Here is a 24,945-nt window from a genome sequence, read left to right as displayed (position 1 = left end):
GAATCCAAGCCGAAGTTAGTTAAGATTATTTATGGTACAAACAAAGGATAATTAGGAATTGAACATATTGTGCTTTGTACAACTACAGTCAGAAATACAGTCAGAAACCATGGCTGGAGCCCACAGGAGCAGAGCTCTACCTTGGCTGGACAGGGCTCCAGCTGGCCCGATCCGCCACGCTGAAGCCACGTGTTCCCAGGCCAAGCAGAGCCTCTAGGTTCCTCTGCAATAGTGGAGGAGACTGGGAAAGGGGGATGCCACTAGCAGGACTGGCTGGAAGTGTTCCAAGCCAGCTGCATCCCCCCCTTCCCCAACCTCCCCGGCTTGTAGCATGCCAGGGAAGGGGGGAGCAGGCTGGCGCAGATGGCCCAGGGGTGCAGATTGCGGCCAGCGCCACATGACTGTGTGATGTCACTGCCCGGGTTCCCTTTCCTCTAGCTTGTGTGGCTGTGCCAGCACACACACATCAGTGATTTCCCCCTTCCCAGTTCCAGAGTCCCCAGGCTCCAGACCAGAGGATCCAGAATCTGCCAGCGGCAGCTGTGTGTGCATCTGATGTGGCTGCAACACCCCCCCCCCAATTTTCCCTTGAGCAGCCTCTTGTCTCTGCAGCCAGTCAACCCCATCTTCCCACATAAGAGGGGGTGAGGAAGAGTCAGGGTGGAAGGGGACTAGGCTGTGGTGGTGCCATGCTTGGGTGTCTTTGGGGAGGCCTCACTGAGACCTCACTGGCAGTGGGGAAATTGTGGTCGTGGTGGAACCATCTTTCCTCTTGAGGGGTGAGGAAGACAGGGAGTATGGAGTGATGCCAGTGGTGTGACCTAATATGCAAATGAGCTCCTGCTGGGCTTTTTCTTAAAAAAGAAAAAAGCACTGCACCCAACTAAATACTAGCCTATGTTCCCCTGACTATGGTTTTGCAACTGGCAGCCTTATGCTGAATCCCACTCTCTTCTGTCAGCCTAGCCTTCTCCCTGGGTTTCTTTGAAACCACCCACAGGAATAAAAGGGGAAAAGACAAAAGGGTCACACAAATTATCTCTCCCATATATTTCTCCACCTCACTTGCAGACAGAAAGTAAAAGGACTGTAATGATTAGATTTACCACAGAGCTATCCAAGAGTGGGCCCACGTGTAATAATAGTTGGCTCTAGACAGCACTCTGCAAGGTGTGTGCATCTCACAGACACTATATTTGCACACACATTAGAAGACTGTCAGACGGCTTCAATTTATTAAAGCATCTGATGAATTTTCTTTACAAGCCCAACCACAGCATTTCAAACTCTACCAGTGGTTCCCACATTCCCCAAAGCAGTAAAATATCTCCTAACAGCAATTAAGTACAGCAATTAAAGGCAGGAGCTAGGAATCTGAAGTAGATGTACAAATCTTGAACCACATACTTCCTGGGCAGCCTTGGGCAAGCCACTACAACTCAATCCCTCATATGTAACGTAGGATAATAATACTGGCATACCACGTAGGCTGTTTGTAAAGGAGACAAATGTCTTTTAATGGTGTTTCACCAATCAAAACATGACAATTTTCCTCACAAATTTATGGATATTTTAAACTTCTCACAATACATGTGATTTTGTCTGCACATTAAATACAGAAAAAAAGACTGAGGAGAGTGTCTGAATTTTTACTGATTTTGCATAGGTAGCAAATTCTCTGGGTGGTTTGGAGTCAATCATTCCCCAATGTCCAACTTTGCTAATAGTACTATGGTTTTCTATGCAACTGAGATGTTTTTTGAACAACAAATCTCTAGATTTCACATATGTTATGACTAACATTTCTCTCATCACAACTGCTTCCTGTTGTGGAACATTTTTGTACACGAGAAACTGAAGTTTTACTCAAGAAATAGCCTTTACTGCTATTGTAACTACTGTGGCTATGCACATACTATGACACCACCTAACATAACTGCCACATTCAGTTTTTCAAAAGCTGCTCTACATTCCCTTTTTCCTGGACTAGAACACAAATCTAGCCACATTTTTAAACAAGGGTGGAAAAAACAGCATCTTCCCCCTTCTTCAATGCACCATGCTATGAGAGTTGAAACATAACTTCTCTCTTGAACATCCTGGACACAGCAGTACTGAGGGGCCGTTTCCATAAGATTCCGCTAGAAGACAGGATCTGTCCGTGCGGCCTGGAGGAGGTTGACACTGTTCCCCATCTTATTCTGAACTGTCTTTTCCATACAGAGGTAAGGTACAAACTTCTACGGAACCACCTAATGTTAGCTGAATCTTTAAATCAGGCTCAAGTCATGCACTTCCTCCTTGGGGACGGGTGTGATCAACTTTCCCTGGATCTTGCAAAGTTTCTATATGTTTCCGACCTTGACAGGAAGAAATTTAACACTGCTTGTATTTGAAAGAAAGTTGCCCTTAGTTAAGTATTCCCTATATCAGCTAATTTTATTACTACTTTGATGGTTGTACATAGTTATTATATTGTTATGTGATATTTTAGCTTGGTGTTGTGTTGTGTTGTGTTGTATTGGTATCGATGTGTTGTGTTGTTGTTGTTGATTGGCCTAGAGCCGTATTAAACTGACTGACTGACTGACATAACTTCTCTCTGCTTACTCTAATCCCACTGTACCACTCTAAGAATTACTGCTGAAGTGAAATTTAATTTTAAAATGTTGACGACATATGGAGTCAATCCACAGCCTCTGTCTGGACAAGATCGAACTGTCCCAAACAGATTTTAGCCTTTGTGCACTCCCTCCATAAGTTACTATTCAGTGCTAACAGAATGACCAATGTTAATGACAATATAACTCAGACTGGCAGACATTACTCTGTTCTGAGCAGTTTTGATAAGGATAGAGGATTACAGAATCCCAACAGTTTAGTACATGCTAAAACATCTGTTTATATCATTTTGATATAGAAACAGAATTCTGTTGCTGCTGACATTAAGCAACTTAAGCATTTTATACACCGCTTAGCGAAAACACCAGAATTAAGATAATTAAATTCTGCATGACAGTACATAATAATGATGACAGGCTGTTAATGATAGAATGTTTTGGAGGTCATTAATTCAGAGTCACCATAAATTGGAAGTGACCTCTTGTACTTAACACACGCATACAGAATAAACAACGTTGTGTCTGCTACAATCCTGCAGGAACACACAGCACCTATAGACTATGGTATCGGTTACAGAATGTAACTTCCTGAGAAACAACCAGTGCAGTCCTAAACAGAGCTGCACCCTTGTAGCTCCACTGAAGTCAATGGGCTCAGGTGTCAGTCCGTTTAGGACTGCAGTTTTAATTTTTTTAACAAAGTTTACAAGTCTCTTGCTCTTACAGCTATGAAGATATGCTTAAAAAATGTGAACCGCAAATGCCTGCTGAAATTTCAGAAGTCAAGGGGATGGGCTGAATATAACTCTCAGTGGGTGCCCTGCATCCCCTACCCTGGATTATGACAAGCAGAACTACGATAAATAATACAAACTAGTGCAAAAAGCAAATTTAAACAGTGTGCAAAGTGGCTTAATTTGCAATATTTATATAGGTCAAGGAATTCCACTTTTGGATTGCCTTGGCGTGGAATTTCAGTTTTTTGCTAGCACAAAGGATATGCAGCCCCAGCCACAATCTCATCTCAGTACATGAGAATGTGGCAAGTCTACGTGTTTGTTCTTAAATGTACGTTATAGCATGTGCACTGATGGCGATATTATCAAGCTAAGGATCAACTTCACATACTAAAAGCAGGGGAAAATATGCTACTCCAACATATGAAGCACTAATTTAAAATCCAGCAATACTGCTATGGGAAAGACACAGCTTCAACGGCTGTACTGGTGGCAAAACTATCAGTGTAATGTGTGTCTACCTATGTGCAACAAAATGGCTTTAATGCCATGCTGTTTTTCTAGAACAATGGCTTTCAAACAATGGATTGCAGAATCCTTCTGATGGCTATGTGAATCCATACACAGCTACCTGTTTGGTTAGCTGCCTTTGGGAAGGGCCTGATGCATAGAAAATAAATAAACCATACCTCCTGCCTCCTGATGCATCTGTGCTGAGAGCTGTGGCAAGACAGAGAGGAGAGGCCACTCTCTGGTGAAGAGCATTCATCCAGGGCTTTTACACTTGGTTTATTCCTCACTATGGTGCATCTCCTACTGCTTGTCTTGTGTTTTCTGTCCCCAGCTCTTTTGGTCTGCTGCCCATTGTCCTGGCCCTGATACTGGTAAGATCACAATTCTGGTTCCTCCTCGCCTTTTCACAGGATTCTGTTGTTACATGACTTCCAGCTTTAGGGGTTCCATACTCAGTGGGTCCTAGATCTGGAAAAGCTAGAGACCACTGACCTAGATTACTTGCCCTGAGGCTGGTAATCTGCAAGAGTGATCTATCAACAAATCATCATCATCCCATATCTACATTAACTGAGTGAGGTTGCAATTTTATACACACTTGCCTAGAAGTAAGATCCATTGAACAAAGGGGGGAAAGCCAATGGGGTACCAGGATGAGAATGACAAGCTACAACTTGGATGAACAAGGTTCAAATTCCCACTTGCCATGAAACTCACTGGATGAGTTTCACAGACAGCCTCTCTCCCAGGCTAACCTACTGTCTCAGGCTTCTTGTGAGAAAAAGGGGTAGGGAGAACCTCATAAGCTGCCCTGAGCTCCTTGAAGACAAGGTGGGAGAGAAATGTACCAAGCAGGTAGACTTGCCTTTGAGTACATATGCACAGGATTACACTGCCAGTGGTTCATTCAACAGTTTAGCATTAGATTACAAAACAGTAAACACACCAAAGGCATTTTTACTTTGCTTCGTTTCAAGACTGGACAATCCCCCCAAAAGTTTAATATGATCAACAAATTACAAATTTAGCAAAATTTGGCTCGCTTGCCACAAGAATAAGGAAAACTCTAATGATTCAGTCAGGAAATGGCTAAACACCTTTGCCATTCTGTTGGCTGTAACTGCCATGTTTTGTTGTAACTGTAGTTTTATAACAGTATTTTATGCCTTTTATGTATGATTTTATGGAACATCAGTTTTAATTTTGTCTGATTTTACTGCTTTAAATGCTGGCTTAGGCAGTGAATAAATAATTTATTTATTAAGGGAAGAAACAAAGAGGTCTAGACAGGGTTTTTAGTTCATCCTTGGTTTTAACACTAATTTTACATCTTCAGTGTCAGTGTCTTAAAGTCTGTATTCGTATTTTACGTATATTTTAGGTGGTATCATATTTTACTGTATAATAATTATTGTATATTTATATCACCTTTTATTGGTTATGAATTGGACTTTTATGAACTGTTTGGTCTATGACCGTTATAAATAAAGAAATAAAATATGATCCCCGGCATCTCCAACTAAAAAGGGTCCAGGCAAATAGGTGTGAAAAACCTCAGCTTGAGACCCTGGAGAGCCGCTGCCAGTCTGAGAAGACAATACTGACTTTGATGGACCGAGAGTCTGATTCAGGATAAGGCAGCTTCATATGTTTATACTTGGGGAGGGACAGTAGCTCAGTGGCAGAGCATCTGCTTGGTAAGCAGAAGGTCCCAGGTTCAATCCCTGGCATCTCCAAAAAGGGTCCAGGCAAGTAGGCGTGAAAATCCTCAGCTTGAGACCCTGGAGAGCCACTGCCAGTCTGAGTAGACAATACTGACTTTGATGGACCAAGAGTCTGATTCAGTATAAGGCAGCTTCATATGTCCATATAATCAACCTTATGATACAAGGCCCAAGACACTCCCGGAGTTATTTCAATATATGGCTTCCAATCACTTTTCTGTGATAAATAATAGTTTGGATTCATTTATACTGTAAGTGACTCTCATATTCCTTAACGGTTTGTTCACTTGTTAATCATGCTATTAAAAAAAAAGAACAGATCTTGTGAATCTCATACAGCCACTGGTTCTGTAGAGCTTAACATATACAGCTCTGGACGGCCTGCTGTTTTACTCAATAATAAGTCCCACTGTATTTACTGAGGGTTGCCTTTTGAGTAAGCATACATGGAGCTACAAATTCCCTATATCTAACGCCATAATCAAATATTTTAAATTTCCCAAATATTTAAAAAATAGTAATACCAAGCATTAAGTCCACAACTGTCTATATGAAAAATACGAAATAGTACAAAATGTTTAAATTACATAAAGGATTTCAACATACACTACAAAATGATTCATGACAGAGAGCCACATAATTCTTATCACTAGAGCTTTCAGCCGCAATGCAGACACGATTGGAAATATATATTTCAATATTTCGAAGCCTCGCCTACCTGATATGCCATTCTTGCTGGTGTTCAATAAAGCTACAGACGGTGCAGAAGCTCTTTTATTATTCACAGCCTGCCCTGGTTTCCTTGAGGTACATTCTTCACTATCAACGTCCTGTAAGTTTAGTAGCCTCGGCTGGAAACACTGCAGTCGACATGATCTTATATTGCTTAGTATTTCAGAAAGGGAAAGTCTATTTTCACAATGTTTATTGGAAGCATTGGTCCGTGAAAAATTAGAAGAAAAGTCTACGGTTTGGGAAGAGCTTGAACAACTGTTTAGCATATCAAGATCAATCTGCTTCAAGACAGGATCATGTTCTGTAGCTATCCGGTCCATCAACACCCTGTTTAAAAAAGAGGGGAGGGGGAGAAATATTAATACAGTTGCAAAATCTTTTTGAGTTTCACTTTACGCAAGGAACCACAAAAGGTCAACGTGAGTCGCTTTACCTGCCACCCCTGCCAACTCGTCTTCTTGCGAATCCTATACACCTTCTTGGAACAGTAAGAGTTGTAAGGCAATGCCTATACCTTAGCTTATCCAATTCTGACAGTTCTGAATTCTCATGTGAATAATTAGTTTGGTCCAAACGAGCCTGTAAAGGGTGAGACGAGAATACATTTTGTGATGATGCACGGCAGACCGGAGGAAGGAAGTTAATCGCTGCCTGCAGCTATTGAATAACAGCCATTACATTATGGCGGGCGAAGGAAGAACTGAAATGCCCACAAGGATCAGACAATAAAAAGTGAAAAGCCAGAAAAATACTGAACAAGAACATAGACACAGGTGGACAACTAAAGATAAGATAAGCCAAACTGCCCTCCTTAATTGTGACAGGAAATTAAACGTAACTAAATATTACAAGAAGAGTGACTGTATCTTCTGGATCCATGCAATATATAGGACAAAAAAAAAATTACTTCCTCATGCCAATGAATCTAGTTTCACTAACAGATGTAAGGTGTTTTTTTAAAATTACCACTTCAATCTTGTGCAGAGTATTTCAAATACTGAACCTACCGGATGCAATAGACTGAGACTTGAGTAACACAAAATTGCACTATAAATTTCTTCAAGTTATTCGCACTAATCTCATCCACCCTTGTTCCCAGGAACCATGCTCCATTTTAAATTCCCCAGTCAGGCACCTTAGTGCCCCCCCTAAAACATGGATCTACTGTTTTCAGAGTAATCATAAATGAACTAGCTGCCTGTATCTTTCTCACCAGATGACATGTGGCCATGAGATATTTCTTCTCAAAGCTCTAACAAGTAATACCAACAAGACGAACACCATGTTACTGCAACATTGGAGTCAATGGGTTACTGCAACACCATGTTACTGCAACACAAGGAATCTGGCATGGCAGTATCCTGGCTTTGAAAAAGCTGGTATTCTTTGATGCATGCTGGGACATTCATGCAGCCCCCGCCCTGCTGCCAGGAGAGGCACAGGCCACATACGCGCAGGAGGAGCATTCAGACTGCTCATGCACATGCATCCCATGTCCTGGCTGTTCAGAAAGCCAGGAAACACATCCTACATACATTTTAGAGGTTATCTACCAGGAACTCCCTGGTAGCCATTTCATCCAGTCCCAGCCTGTCCTAAGACAAAGTAAGGACAGGCAGAACTCGGAAGACAGACGCGTGCATGTGATCACACGCTAAATCAGGATCGGAGGCATGGCTAGGTCAGGCCAAATCTCTTGTGTAATCGCAACCAGTGACAGTAGTGACCAGAGGCTTGAGTAAATCTAATATGATATATAATTCTAAACAGGCCTTGCCAGTGGGACACATGTTAAGCTAGAATCAAGAATTTGGAGCTTAACAAGGAACGTTAGCTGAAGCCTGTGAGCAGGCAGCTGTACATGCTGCTAATTCTACTTAAGGCCACCAGATTAAATGTAGGCACAGGAACTTAATAGCATCCACCCAAAGATTCTACCTCTGTAAGATTTCGTCCTCATACTATATTTTATCTTGGAACAGCCGGTGGAGCTACATCCAGAGATGTTTATGCGTACACACAAACACACATCTCTGTTTATTTATATAAAGCTGCAGCAGATGACAAGGAACAGGGAAAAAAAAGATTTTGGAGGGGGAAGGAATGAGCAAGCTTTTAATTTTTTGATTTGTGTTCTTTGTGTTTAAGAAACAGGCACATCTTTTCAAAAGCCAGAATTCTTACAGCATAATATTGGCATCCTGCTCTTCTCCTGAATGCAGACGCTCCATCAGGATCATTTTCTTCCTCTGGTTCTGACACAGGTGAGGGTACCTGTGGTAACATAAATTTGGTTTAAAAACGCACCATGACTACTTCTGATTCTCCTACTCCTACTCTCAAGCTTGATGAGTACGCCTTTATCTCAAGCACTTCATTCAATTTAAAAATCAGTCTGGGAATGTGAATAAGGAATTAAAATAACGCTCAATGGTCGGCAGTGACAGTGACACATGACACATTTCCCTGAGTTCAGGGACACAGCAGAGTTATTTTCTTCTAACATCAATTCCCTCCACCCCTCCACCCATAGCCTGAGAAGGTTTTTGAAACTGAGATTTCCCAAAACTGCTTTTTGAGTTGGTATGGGGGCATCAATCAACCAACAATATATATATATATATATATATATATATATATATATATATATATATATATATATATATATTTTAAAAAAACCTCCAGTGGGCCTCTGCAAACCCAAGAAGCCCTTGGGAACCAGCGTCTGTGCTATGACATTTCAATCCAATCCATCAAATAAAGGTATCTTCTGCAGCTTAGTCTTTCAGGGAATCTCTAACTTATTCTAAAACAGCCATGCAACAGTTGCATGGCAAAATGGTTCATCAGAATTACCTGTGGGAATTCATCTTCATCTGAACTGTGGAAATCATACTGTTTAATATCACTTTTACTGATCACAGGCAAAGACTCAGTAGTAGCCTGCTGAGGATTTATGACACTCTCCGTTTTAGGCTTCTTTGGATATTTCTTCTTCTGACGAACAACATCAGAAACTTCTTCTTTTAGAGATGAATGGTGAGCATGCTGGTTGCATACAGTAAATTTTTTGGGGGGAAAAAGAAACAACGAAACACTTTGTTAGTAACAATTTATGAGTCAGGGGAGCAGCTAATTCATCACCATCTTATTAGGTTAGTTCTTTAACAGATATAATAATAAGTAAAGTGCATATAATAGTGCTTTAAAATTGTATTTCAATATGCCACACTCATACAATCTAGTTTCCTCTCTGTAATTTGTACTAACACAAGTTACTTTATCAACATAATACTTTATAAAAAATACTTTATGATATAATACTTTACAATGTCTTCTCTTATTTTCCCTGCCCAAGAGAGAAAAAATGTCTTAAGGAAGAACAGCTTATCCTCCCAACTTATCACATCGTCAATGTTTTTTCAATTACTGTAGTGAGAAAATTGAAGGGAATTTTTTGTGGGGGAAAATAAAGGCTGATTCTATCTATATACAGAGAGAAATTAACACTAACGAATGTACTCCTTAGCTGTATTTGATACTATTGCAAGCATGGTCCAAGTTCATCAGAGGTAGCTGCTTACAATGAAATAACCACTAGATGTCATCCAAGTTAAGTACAGAACAGAGAGATTTTAAGTAAGTGTGACTTCTTGGTTGAAAATATTGGAAGGGGGGGGGGAATTCAAAATAGAAATGTATTTATTTCAGGTAATTATTTTCCAGTATCAAGCAAAGTGCCAAGCAACTGGCCTTAGCTAGCTATTCAATGAACCCGACTAGCTAATAAATGAATGTGACTAAAAATAATTATCAAAAATCCTTGTGACAACTTTTGTAAAACCACTAAGTGATAAGAGGTTTACAGAGGCAAAGCAGTGGTTATGATCGTGACTTAGAAAAACTTTTGTTATCAGGTTAGGGAGGCAAATAATCCAAAAATTGGAGTGGATCCAAAGAACCACCTCGCCTTTCACAGCACAGTCCACAGCTAAAGAGCAAAAGACCTTCAGGAATACCATGGCTGTAAGCTGTAGTAAAAGAATCAGTGGAAATTCTCGGTGTGTGTGAAAAGATGTATACTTCTGCACAATACACACCTGGATCCAAAACATTTCTTTTTCTTACTGGCTACATAATCCACAGGGCAAAGTAATTCTAGGCAATAGATAGGTAACAGTTTTATTGTATGTGGCCATTACAATATAAAATTACAGTATAAAATTTACATTAAAAATCATAGTTAAAAAGCAAATCTTTGGGTTAGAACTGTACACTTCTAAAATTTCGTAAGTACATTGTTGGTATGTTTAAAATCATAATAGCTGTGCTGGACTGTCACCAGAAGGTTCTCCTCCTTCACGGTGCATAAGACAACGTATGTACCCTGACCAACCCACAGCAAGAGAGATACTTCAAAAAATTTTACCTTAACTTTACATTCTTGAACTTTGTGATGATTTCCATTATGGAGAGCTGCTGGAGTGGTGTTCATCTCCTTTTCAGTTGTATTAAGCTTGACTTCGTTGAGTATTTCACCTCCATAATCACCTAAATGGTACCTTTAAAAAGAAAAAAAGCTTGTTAACTCATGCAAGACTTTAACAGTGCAATCTTCTGTAGAGTTACTCCAGTCAAAGCCCACTAAAACCAACAGTTTTAGACTGGAGTAATTATGCATAAAATTACACTACAAAGGTGCTTGAAGTCCTCTCATGCTTATCTATCCTCACAGGAATACTGTCAAGCAGGTCACAATTCTTTCTATTCTATGAATGGAGAACACAGAATGAGAGAACAACTCGATTCACACCACCTATGGCCTGTATGGGACAAGAAAACAGCTCTGCCGAGCTTAAATGCAGCACTCCATCCCATATGATAAACTTACTAATGAAGAGCATTACACATTTAAACTAAACTACATAATTGCCCATAGTGGGTGAACATCTTTCATTAGAACAGTTACAAATAATATTTAAAGGCGTTTTACCTTTTTTCCACTACTTCCAATGTCAAATGTAACAACTCTCTTTTTGTTTTCTCTCTTCTTTTAATCATCTCCAAAATCGTTATGGCTCTGCTGAATTCCCTTCTTAATTTCAGCATCTTCTCATAAGAGGCTTCATCATTCTTCCGATTCTATTAAAAACAAATAGTAGCATAAAAAGCAATTCCGGAAAATTGTGAAATAAGTAAAGCAAACACACACACAGAATTTACCCTTTAGAGGACAAATTCTTCCTACAATTAAACCATATTTAGCCTGTCTACATCAGGGTATTTTTGTTAATTAACTTGACGGGGTTTCACTTTTTAAGGTTCAGCATTAGAGTCTTCAATATTAGGTGCTAGCTGCTAAAGTAAAAAGATACAACCAAGTTTACTTTACTTTGTTGGAAACAGAAATGGCACAAAACACATGATTTCTGCATGGGCATAAATATATGCATACACTTCTACCAAATGAGGATAACAACACACACACCTGCTAAAGTAGGTTATTGTACATGAAATCTTATGCTGCTAGTAGTCTTTAAAACGTTATAACGACTCTATCGGCAGGGGTGGCCAACAGTAGCTCTCCAGATGTTTTTTGCCTACAACTCCCATTGGTCATGCTGGCTGGGGCTGATGGGAGTTGTAGGCAAAAAAAAACATCTGGAGAGCTACCGTTGGCCACCCCTGCTCTATGGTTTTACAAATTAGAATGCATTTTATAAACCTATCATTCTTATTACTTGCTGAGCCAAGATGGTGTAGTATTTAGAATGCTGGTTTAGAATCTGGGAAACCCAGGTTTAAATCCCCATTCTGCCATGGAAACACACTCAGTAGGGATGGGCACGAATTGGGAAAATGGTGGTTTGTGGTTCATTTGGTTAGGGAGGTGGTAGAAAAGCCTCTCGTGAGTTAGAGACACCAAATTGACAGGTAGTCTTCAGAAGTCTCTCATCCACCCACACTCCAAGTATAGTCCCCCAAAGCAGGTGCCCCCAGGAAAGCTCAGGTTCAGTGAAGGAACACTTTCCCAGCAAGGAGAGGCATTTTAAAAATTGTCCCAATGTGTGTGTGTGGGGGGGGGGGTAGAGTCCCTCAAAATCTCCCCCAAATCAGCCACACAGCAAACAACAAATCAGCTCTCACAACAACCAACTTGTCTCTCTCAGTGCTTCAAAGTGAAAACAGCTGAGGGTGTGGTATTATACTAGTATATAATCTGCTCACATAGAGCAGAATGGGAGCTCCTTAGTTGGCTCCCAGAGCTTCCAATCAAGCTACGGACAACTGCTTTGGATGTTTCTAGGGCTCTCCACAAATCCACCTCCAGCACTGCCTAGGAACTGACTGAATTGGCGCCAGTCTGTCTGTAAAACAAACTGCAAAGATGAACCATCTGAATCTCCATAGAAAAAAGGTGGTTGATTTTTTAGTTCAGGAATGATATAACCAAACATTCATTCATTCATTCATTCATTCACTCACTCATAGACTTTCACTGGCATATCACATGACCAAACAACCCGGCTCAAAACAAACCATGAACTGGCCCAGTTCATGCACAAACAATGGTTCGTTTTTCGGTTCATGCCCCTCCCTAATACTCAGCCCAAGCTTTTTTGCCAAATTGTAGTGAAGATAAAACGGAGAAAGGGAGAACATTGGATAAAAGGGAGAAAGGGGGGGGGGGGGAGAAGAATGGAACATTTTCATTTTTGTTATGGGTTACTACTTTCAACACCTCAGTAAGATTAAGGGATCAACGCTTTATTTATTTATTCAAAATCTGAGTTTAGAAAGCTGCAAAATTGAAGTGGTTACCTTTCTGGTCTGCATTTTCTCAGTTCTCCGCCGAAAAGCCACATAGGGATCATTGTTGGTGGAGCCATCTCTTTTTTCTTGTTTGATCTGCGGGATGAGGGACGGCCCTCTGCAGTTCTTACGTTTTCTAACCCAGTAATCATAGACAGCCTTAATAAGATAGTCATCCTCATTTAGCAGCAACTTAGCTTCCTGAAGTGTTACAAGCTGAAGGAATATATACAAATATATTTCAGCAAAAGCACCACCATTTTCAGATAAGAATTAAACAAAGAAAACAGTATATTGTATGTTTAAAGGAAGTGTTAGCCATTATAATTTCAGTCTCTCCATACAATTAATAATGCACAGAGACAGCGACCCGGTAGTTATGCTTAAAAGCACAAAACAAATGTTAGTAGATACAAAAATGATCAGTCACACAAAATTGTAAATTTAACTTTAGACACAGTAATACTATGTAATACAATTTCTAATTGTTTGGTTTACAGCATCTTAATTTTTTTTCATTTGCTGTAGGAACAGAATATGCGCTTTGCTATAGAGTATTCTTGAAAAGTTACCAATTGTAACTAGAGTATTCCTTCATGTTTCCATTATGTGTGGAAAGGCAGTCTATGTGCATATTTTAATAAACGAATAAAAGAAAACTGACAGTTATACCACAGCATTTCTTTTCTAAACTGTTAACTTTTAAGTAATAAAATTCCACAATGTTAGTGGCTACTGCTAATCCACACAATAGTAGTTTGACACACCAACTACCAAAGCATTCAATGTGTATTCTTCAATGAATATTCTCCTCTTTCCCAGCAACACATCAAGCAGTATGTATTAGACATGTAAACAATACTCTACACCAGGGGAGGGGAACCTCTATCCCGAGGGCTGTATACAGCCCTCAAGGTCACTTGGTGTGGCCCTCAGGGATTGCTGGGTCAAACCGAGCCATGTGGCAGCCTCCCTGGGGCCTGGCTGGCTGGCCAGAATTGCTGCAGGGCCTGGAAAAGTTACTGTCATGGTTCAGGTTGCACTTGATTATCCCAGATGGTGTGGCCTAATATGCTAATGATCATGTGACCTAATATGCTAATATTAGGGGATGTGGTCTAATACGCTACTGAGTCCTGCTGGGCTTTTTGTACAAAAAAGCGTTGGACCTAGGCCTTTCCCTAGGGCGGCGGGCCGTGTGTGTGTGTGGGGAGGGGCAGATTAGGCTCTCCCCATATGACTTCAAATAGAAAAACAATTATTTGCATTAATTTTGCTGGCCTGAATCATCCTTTCTTGGCAGAACACTGTTTTTTAAGTTGATAATTTTTTATGTCCCGCAAATGATATTATAAATATCCATATGGCCCTTGGCAGAAATAAGGTTCCCCACCCCTGGTCTAGCCCTCAAAGTAAACATAGCATGGATCCACAAGTCAGCAAAGTCAAAGTAGGGGCCATGTTCTGAGCTATGCGAAGTTGACAGAATGCGCTTTTTGCAGCCGCATCAACTTGCTTCTCCAACAATGAAGCAGGATGCAGAATCACCCCTTAACTGACTCAGCAAGAGACAACTGGACCTCATTGGAAAGTGGGCAACCCCACATCCTTCAGGGCCTGAGACTTCCAAATCAACATTACCGCCATCTCGTCAGGACTGATTTTCACCTTGGTTACTCTTAAGTCATTCAACTACAGCAGCTGGGTATTGTTTCAGAGACTCTATAGTGCCAACAAGCAATTTTGATAAAGAAATGTAGAAACCATTAATGATTTCCCAGGTAGCAGTTCTAGGATAGAGATCATCATTCAGGGCCTCCCCTTTTATACTCTGTCAAACAATGCAACTCCATTCACACTGCTGGTGCAGCCCCCTGAGACAGACACCCAAAGGGAGGAAGAACACCACAGTTAAGTGAATGGTGGCAGATTATACCCCTCAAAGCAAAGTTACTCACATAATTCTGCTTTGCCAATTTGAAATTTTAGTAAATGGATGTAATATATTTATTGAGTATTTTAATCCGCCTTTCTCTAAAACCAAACCCAAAGTGTATACGATAACAAAGCCATCAAAACTAGCAAAAAGATCTAACAATCCCTTGAGTGTTAAAATGCTTCCTGAATTATTCTGCCCTGCACAACTCGTAGAAACTCAGCGATACGGAAACCATTCTAACAGCTTCAGGAGCAGTCACTGAAGATTAGTAATGAGATGCAAACAGAGACTTTCAAGTTTAAGAAATTTTTAACAAAATCCAACTTTATTGACAAATTTTAATATAAGATTTCCTTTGAGAGCACAATACCTGATTAGAACTAGCTTTCTCAAGTCTGTCTATCATAATTTCAAACTGAAGTGGTTTGATTTCCATCTTCCGATTAAGCCTATTTAATAATGTCTCATCTTCTGAGTCCATATCATAATCGGGTTGCTCATTGTCCAGATTGAAGGCTAGAACAAAAAAAGAGAAAGCATTAAAGCTAGAAAGTATACAGTTGTAAGCAGCAAAGAAGCAGCTGAAAGGAAACAAAAGATCAACTGGTTCAACTGACTGCCATCCCAAGAGACGGGATTTATATCTACATCACAGGGTGGAACCAGGCCGTCATGGGGCCACTTAGCTCAAGCCAGCATCCTACATGACCGCCTAAATATTTGAGCTGCGCACGTGAAATCCTCTACAATTTCACTAAGGATCCAAACTACAGGATATCTTTAGAAAGCTTTCCTAAATAACTAATGGAAGTAAATTAAGCAAGATTAAAGCATTTCCTAGTATGGTTATACTTAAGAATCCATTAGCTTTAGCCCAAATAAAAACCGACTTAAAACTAAAAAATCCCACAACTGCAGAACACTGAACTAGACAGCTGTGATGGACTGTGCTGTAAGAGCTCATTAGAGCTGTGTAAAAAAAAAAGAAAAAAGAGCTCTGTAAACATGTGATAACCTGTGAAGAGTTAATGCCTCACAAAGTCAAAGAGTCTTGAGTGACAGGCTGCTCAAAGGGATTTGATTGGTTAGCATCAGTTAAGCAAGAAAGACTTGAGAACTGACTGCTGAAAAGGACTCAGTTTAGCTCTGACAGAGAACTGGAGCAGTTTAGTCCTGACTGAGGAAAGTTTAGCATTGACTGAGAAAAGGTTGGCAAGGAGGAGTGGGAGAATCAGTGAAGATCCCCATTTGGGCCAGAAAATGGACAGATCTTCTAGTTAAAGGAGTGATTCCCTGCTCAATTGATAAGGGAGATTGTTCAAAGATTCAAGTATTTGGAGAAGGAATTTGGATTGTTAGTAGTGTATCCTTGCCTTCTGAAGCCTGAAGAATCAGTTAAACTCAATAAAGTGAACTGGAGTGTTTAGGTATTACAGTAACCAAGGCCTCTCATCTCTAAGATTTTAAGACTTTGTGAAAAGCTTGAGAACTCTCACTTGCTGGAAACATATGACCAGAAATATGTGACCACAATAAATTACCTCAGAGTTATACTTGATTCACCTTAAGACATTTTACCAGTGATTTCACCTGACCCTCCTCCCCTCCCTACACTGAATAAAGTATTTTATTTTGGAACTTCAAAAAGCATTTCATGTGCCATTTTCAGAAGTTGAAGAGGTGATCTTGTCTCTTCACTCAAGTTCCTGCACTGAGCCAGCAGCAAAATACAATTAAGTGACAAGGTGGGACAGCCGGAGGTCTTCAGGGGGAAAAAGAAAATCAAGGGGCTGCTCAACCAGAAAAAAGGAAAAAACAGAGGGGAAATCCTATGGCTGGGTAAAGGAATGGGGGCTAGGTCATAGCATTCAAGACCATTCCAATTCTATGATAATATAGGCCAAATATACTTTTCTTAGTTCTTGGCACCAACACCTGTATACCTGCTAGATATGTAAGGGCCTGAAAGAAAAACCAAGAGAAATGCAAGGGGGGGGGGACTGTTTACCCCAAAGAACTTTTTGCCCCAGTTTTTCAGATGGGTAGATGTGTATTTCTGAACCACAGATAATATCAATTAACAAACAACAACTACAACCAGACAGCCATAAATATTTGGAAGCTCCACTTTTCTGTCCATCAGTAATAAGAAATTGTAATGCTTCTATAACATGCAAACGATGTGTCAGACTTCTACAAAGTGGCTACAATGCAAATACAGAACTCTTCTCAAATAGAGCTCCTGTGTTTTGTCCAAGGTAAATAAAAACCTCTTTACTCTCTTGAGCCAAAAAGTAATGTACTACATCTTTTATCAGAAGCCTCTCAGCAACTTTGATAGTTATGGAAAAGAGAGAGAAAAACCAATGAACTTACGTTGGATATGAATGAACTGTTTTGGTTGTTTAAACTCTCCTTTGTATAGGCGACTGTAATAGTTGACATTGCTTTCTGCTTCAGGAACTGGAATAACCATGTTCTCTTTCTTTTCTCTAAAGACCTGCTGTGCTGAGATAGCTCGTTGCAAATGGTGTTCCTAAAAAGAGGAGGGTAAGTTTAGATATCACTATTAAATGGTGAACCATCACTAGTACCTTTTTCTAGCAATAATATCCTCCATTATCATATTGAAAACAGCTGTTAAATATGGAGTACTTTGTTAAATCTGGAGAGTATTTCAAGACTACAGGATACTACAACCAGCCAAAGAAAAAACTGCTTCAATTTAAACAACAAAAATCTCCTGGTTGCCAATGCAGAATAAGAATACCACCATCACCCCCTCCCCAGAGCAGGCAGAGAAGCTTTATAGAATGTTCTTTTTGCTTTGCAGTCACAGATGGCTACAATAAATGGAGGTGCGCATGCAGACTAGTAAACATTTTTGTGCACTGCTTACATTTGTAAGGCTGATAACAATAGGATATTTTGGACGTCATTAATTCTTAGGGCTGCTATAAGTCAGAACAATTTGACGGCCCTTAATGCGCACGCACAAACACACCCTCAATAGATTTTACTCTTCATGTTCAAACATCTTTGAAATTGGGCTGTACCTCAAAAAAATTTAAATTCCACCATCAATTGATGAAAAGCCTCGAAGAACAGATTGCTTCTATATCCACTACCTGGTCAGCTGCAGGTGAGATTACCACTAATACAAAATCAGTGCACTTATTCTGCATAGGTGAATGGATGCACAACTGATCTCACGCTCAGCACTGAGCCAACAACAGCTATTGGGCTTTCAGCAAAACAATCTTTGCTCAGAGTTTTCCTCACATCACATCATGGACATTTAAATAAGTACATCAGATCTTTTGATATAATGACATCAAATATCACTGATAACTATCATGACAATTAAATTAATTGAGCTACCTTCAACGTAAGACATCTTGGGCAACATCCACTGCGTGAGTCTAAAGCTTTTAAAGACGATGATGAACCAATGAGAGAGGGAAACGAAAAATTCTGTTTCCTTCTGGAAAAGATTTTGCATACATGTATTCATTCAAAGCTCTCTCATGGACTGCTGCCTTGACACGGTGAGAGGGCTTGTGAGGTTCAGTGAGGCTGTGGGCTATACCATGCAGGGCCACCCAAGATGGACAGGCCACAGCTAAGATCCCAGACAAAATGCAATCCACTGGAGAAGGAAATGGCAACCCACTACAGTATCCTTGCTAAGAAAACCCCATGGACAGTAACAAAAGGCTAAAAGTTATGGCACTGGAAGATGAGCCCCTCAGGTCAGAAGCTGCCCAACATGCTACTGGTGAAGAACAGAGGAAAAGTACAAGTAACCACAAAAAGAATGAAGCGGCTGGGCCAAAGCTGAAAGGACAATCAGTTGTGGATGTGTCTGATGGTGAAAGAACAATCCGATGCTGCAAAGAACAAATACTGCACTGGAACGTGGAATGTAAGATCTACAAATCAAGGTAACCTGGATGTGGTCAAACAAGAGATGGCAAGAATGAACATTGACATCTTGTGAATCAGTAAACTAAAATGGACAGGAATGGGTGAATTTATCTCAGAGGATCACTACATCTACTACTGTGGGCAAGAGTCCCATAGTAGAAATGGTGTGACCTTTATAGTTAACAAGAGTGTGAGGAAGGCAGTAATGGGATACAATCTCAAAAATGACAGAATGACAAGTCTATGCCCCAACCACAGTAATCCAAGTCTATGCCCCAACCACTGACGCAGTAGAGGCTGAAGATCTACAACACCTATGTTGTAGATCTTTCTATGAAGATCTACAACACCTTCTAGAATTAACACCAAAAAAAGATGTCCTCCTCATCATAGGGGACTGGAATGCCAAAGTGGGAAGTCAAAAGGTAACTGGAACAACTGACAAGTTTGGCCTTGGAGAACAAAATGAAGTTGGGCAAAGGCTAATAGAGTTTTGACAAGAGAACAAACTTGTCATAGCAAACACCCTCTTCCAACAACCTAAAAGACGACTCTACACATGGACATCAACTGATGGGCAACACAGAAACCAGATTGATTATATACTCTGCAGTCAAAGATGCAGAAGCACCTTACAGGCAGCAAAAACAAGGCCTGGAGCTGACTGCAGCTCAGATCATGAGCTACTCATTGCAAAATTCAGGCTTAAACTGAAGGAAGTTGGGGAAGCCATCAGGCCATTCAGGTTTGACCTTGATCACATCCCTTATAAATATACAATGGAAGTGAAGAATAGGTTTAAGGAACTAGACTTCACATTCCTGGGATCCAAGATCACTGCAGATGGTGACTGTAGCCATGAAATTAAAAGATGTTTGCTCCTTGGGAGGACAGCTATGGCGAACCTAGGCAGTATAATAAAAAATAGAGACATCACCCTGCCAACAAAAGTTTGTATAGTCAAAGCTATGGTATTCCCAGTAGTAATGTGTGGCTGTGGGAGTTGGACCATAAGGAAGGCCGAGTGCTGGAGAAGAATCTTAGAGTCCCTTGGACTGCAAGAAGATCAAATCAGTCAGTTCTAAGGGAAATCAACCCTGACTGTTCCCTGGAAGGTCAGATGCTGAAGCTGAAGTTCAAATACTTTGGCCACCAAATGAGAAGGGAGCACTCACTGGAGAAGACCCTTATTCTGGGAAAGACAGAAGGCAAAAGAAGAAGGGGACGGCAAAAGATGAGATAGCTGGACAGCATTACTGATGTAACTAACACAAATTTCAGCAGACTGCAGAGGATGGTGGAAGACAGGAGGGTCTGGCGTGACTTTGTCCATGGAGTCGCAAAGAGTCAGACTCGACTGTGCGACTGAACAACAACATTCTTTCAAAGACTGACTGCTTGCTGTTCTTCAATGGGATGCTGCTGCAAAATAGCTGAGGCATGCAAACTTTAGCCCTTGCTATACATCATTCCTTCATATGATGCACAAAAAAGTTTCCCATATACCAACAGGAACAGAGATGACATCAAATTTATATAAGGCTGATACACTAGAAAATAGTATATGACCAATGAGAACACTATAATTTCACTGAAATAAGAAGAGGTAAAATTGTAACTGTTTCCATATTTAACAGACCTGTTGTTATGGAAATCACTTAATACCATCCTCCCCCAAAAACTCACAATCAAATGAAGATAAAACAAGCTTAATAAAAGGTTGGGGGGGTGCATCACTGACTTTATAATCCCACCTGCCCCCATTTTCAACAAATGAAGCTTTTCAACCTCAAGGAAGACTGAAACAAACATTTTTAAAATTACATTTCAAATAATACCCTCACAGGTTACTTTCTCAATACGGGACAGCTGTATTCGCCAATATGGATACTCTAGGCAAAATGAAACCACTCCAGCTGATATGGTTAAACATTTCCTTAAACGTATTTAAAGACTCGCTACAAATGCACGTCCCATGGCTTGCATCCAAATGCAGTGTTTCAGAGGGCAAAATTATTTTTGTTTATGGAGTGAAACTTTCTCACTTCCCACCTCTCACTGAACCCTGAAAAAAATCTCCCCAAAGAGTGCTGGGGGGGGGGGGGAACGGAATCCCAGGGGCATATCAGGCTACAGCAGGATGGAGAAGAAAGTCACACTCTGTAAGTAGAAATCCTTCCATCAACAGACACATTATGTTGGACCCAAGGCTAACACTCTATCATTGTATATTCAGATTTTTTTAAGTCCTCAGTTACCTAATGCTCATCAGGGACCACATCCTAAAAGGAGTATTTCCTGACCCACGCATCTTCTGTCTTTACAATTTAAACCTCAGTCAACACTTTTTATCTGCTACTCTCTACAAGCAAACTATTAAAGACAAAAATCTCCATTTAAGAGTACAGTTAAATTCTGCCACAACTGGTGGTATGGTATGCAATTATCTGAAGTATCAAGTAATATATCTAACATAAAGCATCAACATGACGTAGCACATGAACAGATGCCCCAGGAAACCTAGATCCAAATCCCAGTTCACTCAGCCTAACCCATATCACAGGGCTACTTTGTAGGCAGCACAGTTAATTACATGGATGCCACCAGGCTGTCCCAAGAACAAAAAAAATAAATTCCACAGCAATTGATATCAAAACTATTATTTATTAAAATATTTACGTCTCATTCACTATAATGTTCTCAAGGCAATTTGTTCTCAAGGTAATTCACAACAGATCAACTGTCCTGGGTCCACCAGGGCTCATCAACAGCAAGGACTTCTCAGGAGAATAGCACAGAGCCCTGTATAGCAAGCCTTGAGTTAACAGAAGCTGACCAGCAGGAAAATGACCTGCAGGCTTGTCACAATTTACAGCCAACAGCTGGTGCAGAGCCACCTATACTCTCAAGCCCTGATTCAGCAGGTAAACCTCAGTTGGCTGTTCCCAGCCCACCAGTTATCACCCATACCCTTCATAACACCACAGACAGAGGCTCAGAACAGAGCTACAGACAAGGCAGCAAAGTGCACACCTCCTGGCCCACCACCAGCTGCTTGTTGATAACAAAGATGAGTAGTTGTAGGATTGCCTCTGAGCAGCTGGCTGCATGCATTATTGGATGTCAAATGGGCAAGGGGCTATAAAAACAGCCAAGAGAGGTTGGTTGTTAGGCATGGACGCAACAAATAGGATAGATGGTAAGTCACTGACTCTGCCTTGCCTGACTTCTGGACCCCAACCTTGGACTGAACAACTCTGTCTTGCCTGACTTCTGTCACCTGATACTGAGAGCCTGCAAGCCAGTACATCAGCTGAGTCCAGTGCCAACTTTAAGACCAACAAAGTTTTATTCTGGGTGTAAGCTTTTGTGTGCATACACACTTCTATAGACAACAGATCAAATAAAACAAAAAAACCCTACAAAACAATAAAAGACCATAACTGCAGCAGTCTAAAAATAAATCTAGGCAGAAGTACAACTATTAGAAGCACAAATACACAGATAATGGCAAAGGAGAAACAGGTTGCTTACCTGTGATTGATGATCTCTGAACAATCATCTGTGCATTCACACCCTTGGAATACTGACCTCACCTGTGCTGACTCCATCAATGACTGTAAGCTCCAAAGAGAGGGGTTTTGTGCCCAGTATCTGGGCATGCTCAGGAACTGCTCTGCACATGACCAGAGAAGGGTGCCAGAATCCCACCAGTTTCCTTCTGTCTGCTGAACAATCCAAAAAGTATAGCAACTCGGCTGACAGCAGAGAAGAAGGATGGGCAGGTGGTGTGAATGCACAGATGACAATTCGAAGATCAACAGTTACCAGTAAGCAACATGTTTCTCTTCTACCTGACGGTGGGTGCTGACAGGAATCAGTTACAGAAAGAATTCAAAACTGAAGTCCCAACCGTCACGCTTTTACAAATGTTCTAGTCATAGCCTGCCAAATGGAGGAACCCCCTTCAGAAAAGCTGCAGAGGTGGCCATCACCCTTGTAGAGTGAGCTTTCACTGGACCTGGGAGAGGGTGTTTGGCCAAGAGGTAGCAGAGTTCAATGGTCTCCATGAGCCATTTGGACAGTCTCTGTGGTAATATCTTACTGACTTGCTTATGACCTGCATAGTAAATAAGTGAGAGGAAGAGTGGAACGAGTACATTCTGTCAATGCAGAATAGAAGGGCCCATTTGACATCCAATAAGTGCCATCAGCATTCTTCAACAGAAGTGGGGTAAGGGAAAAAATGTAGGAAGGAACAATTCAGACTGAGTGTGGATTTCAGAGACTACCTTGGGTAGGAAATTGATGTCTGGAGTTAATGTGACTCCTTCAGCGTGAAAGCTAAGGGGGGGGGGGGGTCACAGCATAGGGCTCTCAGTTCATTAACCTGCCATGCCAAAGTTATAGTGATGAGGAAGGCCATTTTCCATGACAACAGGTGAAGAGCACATTTTGCCAAGGGTTCAAAAGGCCTCCATGTAAGGGAGGTCAAAACAAGTTGCAAGTCTCTTGCAGGGACCAGTGCTTTCACAGGAAGGTGAACGTGAGCCCTTAAGAAAGCGTTTGCAGTCCAGATATGAGAAGACTGAGAAACCATCTACCAAACGATGATGGGCTGAAATCACAGACTCACAGCGAGGAAGGGCTCAAGCCAGCATCCAGGAGAGATAAGAGGAATGAAAAGAGTGAAGAAAGGTGTGAGGTATGTGCTGGCACACTTGAGTTCTTCACAAAAATCATAATTCTCTCCATTTGTAGGCATAAAAGCATTTAGTAGAAAGCTTCCTACTATTCTCCATGACATCCCTAATACAAGGAGAAAAGGAAATCAGTCCCTTTTCCAAGCCATCAACTTCAGATGAGGAACATCACGGTAGAATACTGAAAACCCGTGCTCTAGCAGGAGGTTGGGTGCCGTTGGAAAGGGGCAGAACTGCTTCCTGCTGAGATTCAACAGGAGGAGGAACCAGGACGGCGAGATCGCTAAGGGATCACAAGGATGCACTGTGGAGTGCCATGGATAATTTTGTGGGTCACTTGCATAAGAGGCAGTGATGGGAACATGTAGAGCAGTGATTCCCAAGCAGGGTTCCACAGAACCCTGGGGTACCACGATGCCAGCCAATCCCCCCATCTGCCACCTCCCTCCAACCAGGCCAGCCAGGCACAGGGCAACTCCAAAAAAAGCATGCACGTGAGGCTGGGCAGCACTGCCAAATGCACGTGTGAGGAGGTGCTGCCTGACCCCACCTCCTCAGCATCCTTCTTTTTGTGTGTGATGTGCTGATAAGCAACAAATAGCAAGCAGAGCAGCATGTGTCACCTGCTGCTACTGCTGCCAATGCTCGACACCTCTGCCCCTTTTTCGCTGCGCCACCAGGCAGATCACCTGGCTACTTTTCTCCTCCTCCGTCCCTCAGGCAGATTGGCTGGGCGCCGCTACCGGTCCTAGTATTGAGTTAATGGCAGACGGGTAACCAGCAAGTTCAGCAACAAGCCATGCCAAGAGGAGGGAGTGTAGGGGGGAAGCCGGCTGGGCAGGCCTTGGGGGCTGGGGCTCTTGAGGCTGCTGAGCGTGATTCCACTTGCACAGAGACAGCGAGGCAAGGCAACCACACAGAGCCGGGATTACTGGGAGATAAGTGGGTCAAGGAGACAGGGAGGTGAGGCAGAGAGTGAGCGCCCTCGTCGGCGACGGCAAGAGCTCTGCTCCTCTTCTCTAAGGCACCTAAAATGGCAGGTGCCAAAATGGTGCAAAATGGACCCCCCTCCCTCACAGGTGTGGAGAGAGATCCTCCTAAGAGTCACACTAAGTTGCAGCACAATTCTCCCAGGCAGGTCACCTCCTCAGCTCCCGCTTACTTTTAATGATCCGAAAGAATAGCACAGAGTATTTAGACATATTTTCTAATTAGATTTATTTTAGAGCAGCC

At 41.4% G+C, this 24,945-nt stretch overlaps 1 protein-coding gene across 2 annotated transcripts in view; it reads right to left on the bottom strand.

Moving 5' to 3' along the window:
- The window catches only part of EPC2 (enhancer of polycomb homolog 2), a 73,288-nt gene that overhangs the window by 7,849 nt on the left and 40,494 nt on the right, over nt 1-24,945 (bottom strand). For both annotated transcript variants that reach the window (XM_060256883.1, XM_060256882.1), the window contains exons 2-10: nt 17,459-17,618; nt 15,453-15,598; nt 13,153-13,359; nt 11,324-11,472; nt 10,760-10,892; nt 9,187-9,378; nt 8,515-8,604; nt 6,764-6,909; nt 6,314-6,657 (exon numbers count right to left, since the gene is read on the bottom strand). In XM_060256883.1, the coding sequence (XP_060112866.1) occupies nt 6,314-6,657; nt 6,764-6,909; nt 8,515-8,604; nt 9,187-9,378; nt 10,760-10,892; nt 11,324-11,472; nt 13,153-13,359; nt 15,453-15,598; nt 17,459-17,618 (1,567 nt within the window). The remainder of the gene's footprint in view (nt 1-6,313; nt 6,658-6,763; nt 6,910-8,514; nt 8,605-9,186; nt 9,379-10,759; nt 10,893-11,323; nt 11,473-13,152; nt 13,360-15,452; nt 15,599-17,458; nt 17,619-24,945) is intronic.

Source organism: Heteronotia binoei, chromosome 16 (assembly GCF_032191835.1).
Source record: "Heteronotia binoei isolate CCM8104 ecotype False Entrance Well chromosome 16, APGP_CSIRO_Hbin_v1, whole genome shotgun sequence".
In the NCBI taxonomy this organism is placed as follows: Eukaryota; Metazoa; Chordata; class Lepidosauria; order Squamata; family Gekkonidae; genus Heteronotia; species Heteronotia binoei.
Note: the sequence above shows the minus strand (reverse complement) of the source record. Positions and strands in the feature narration are given on the sequence as shown.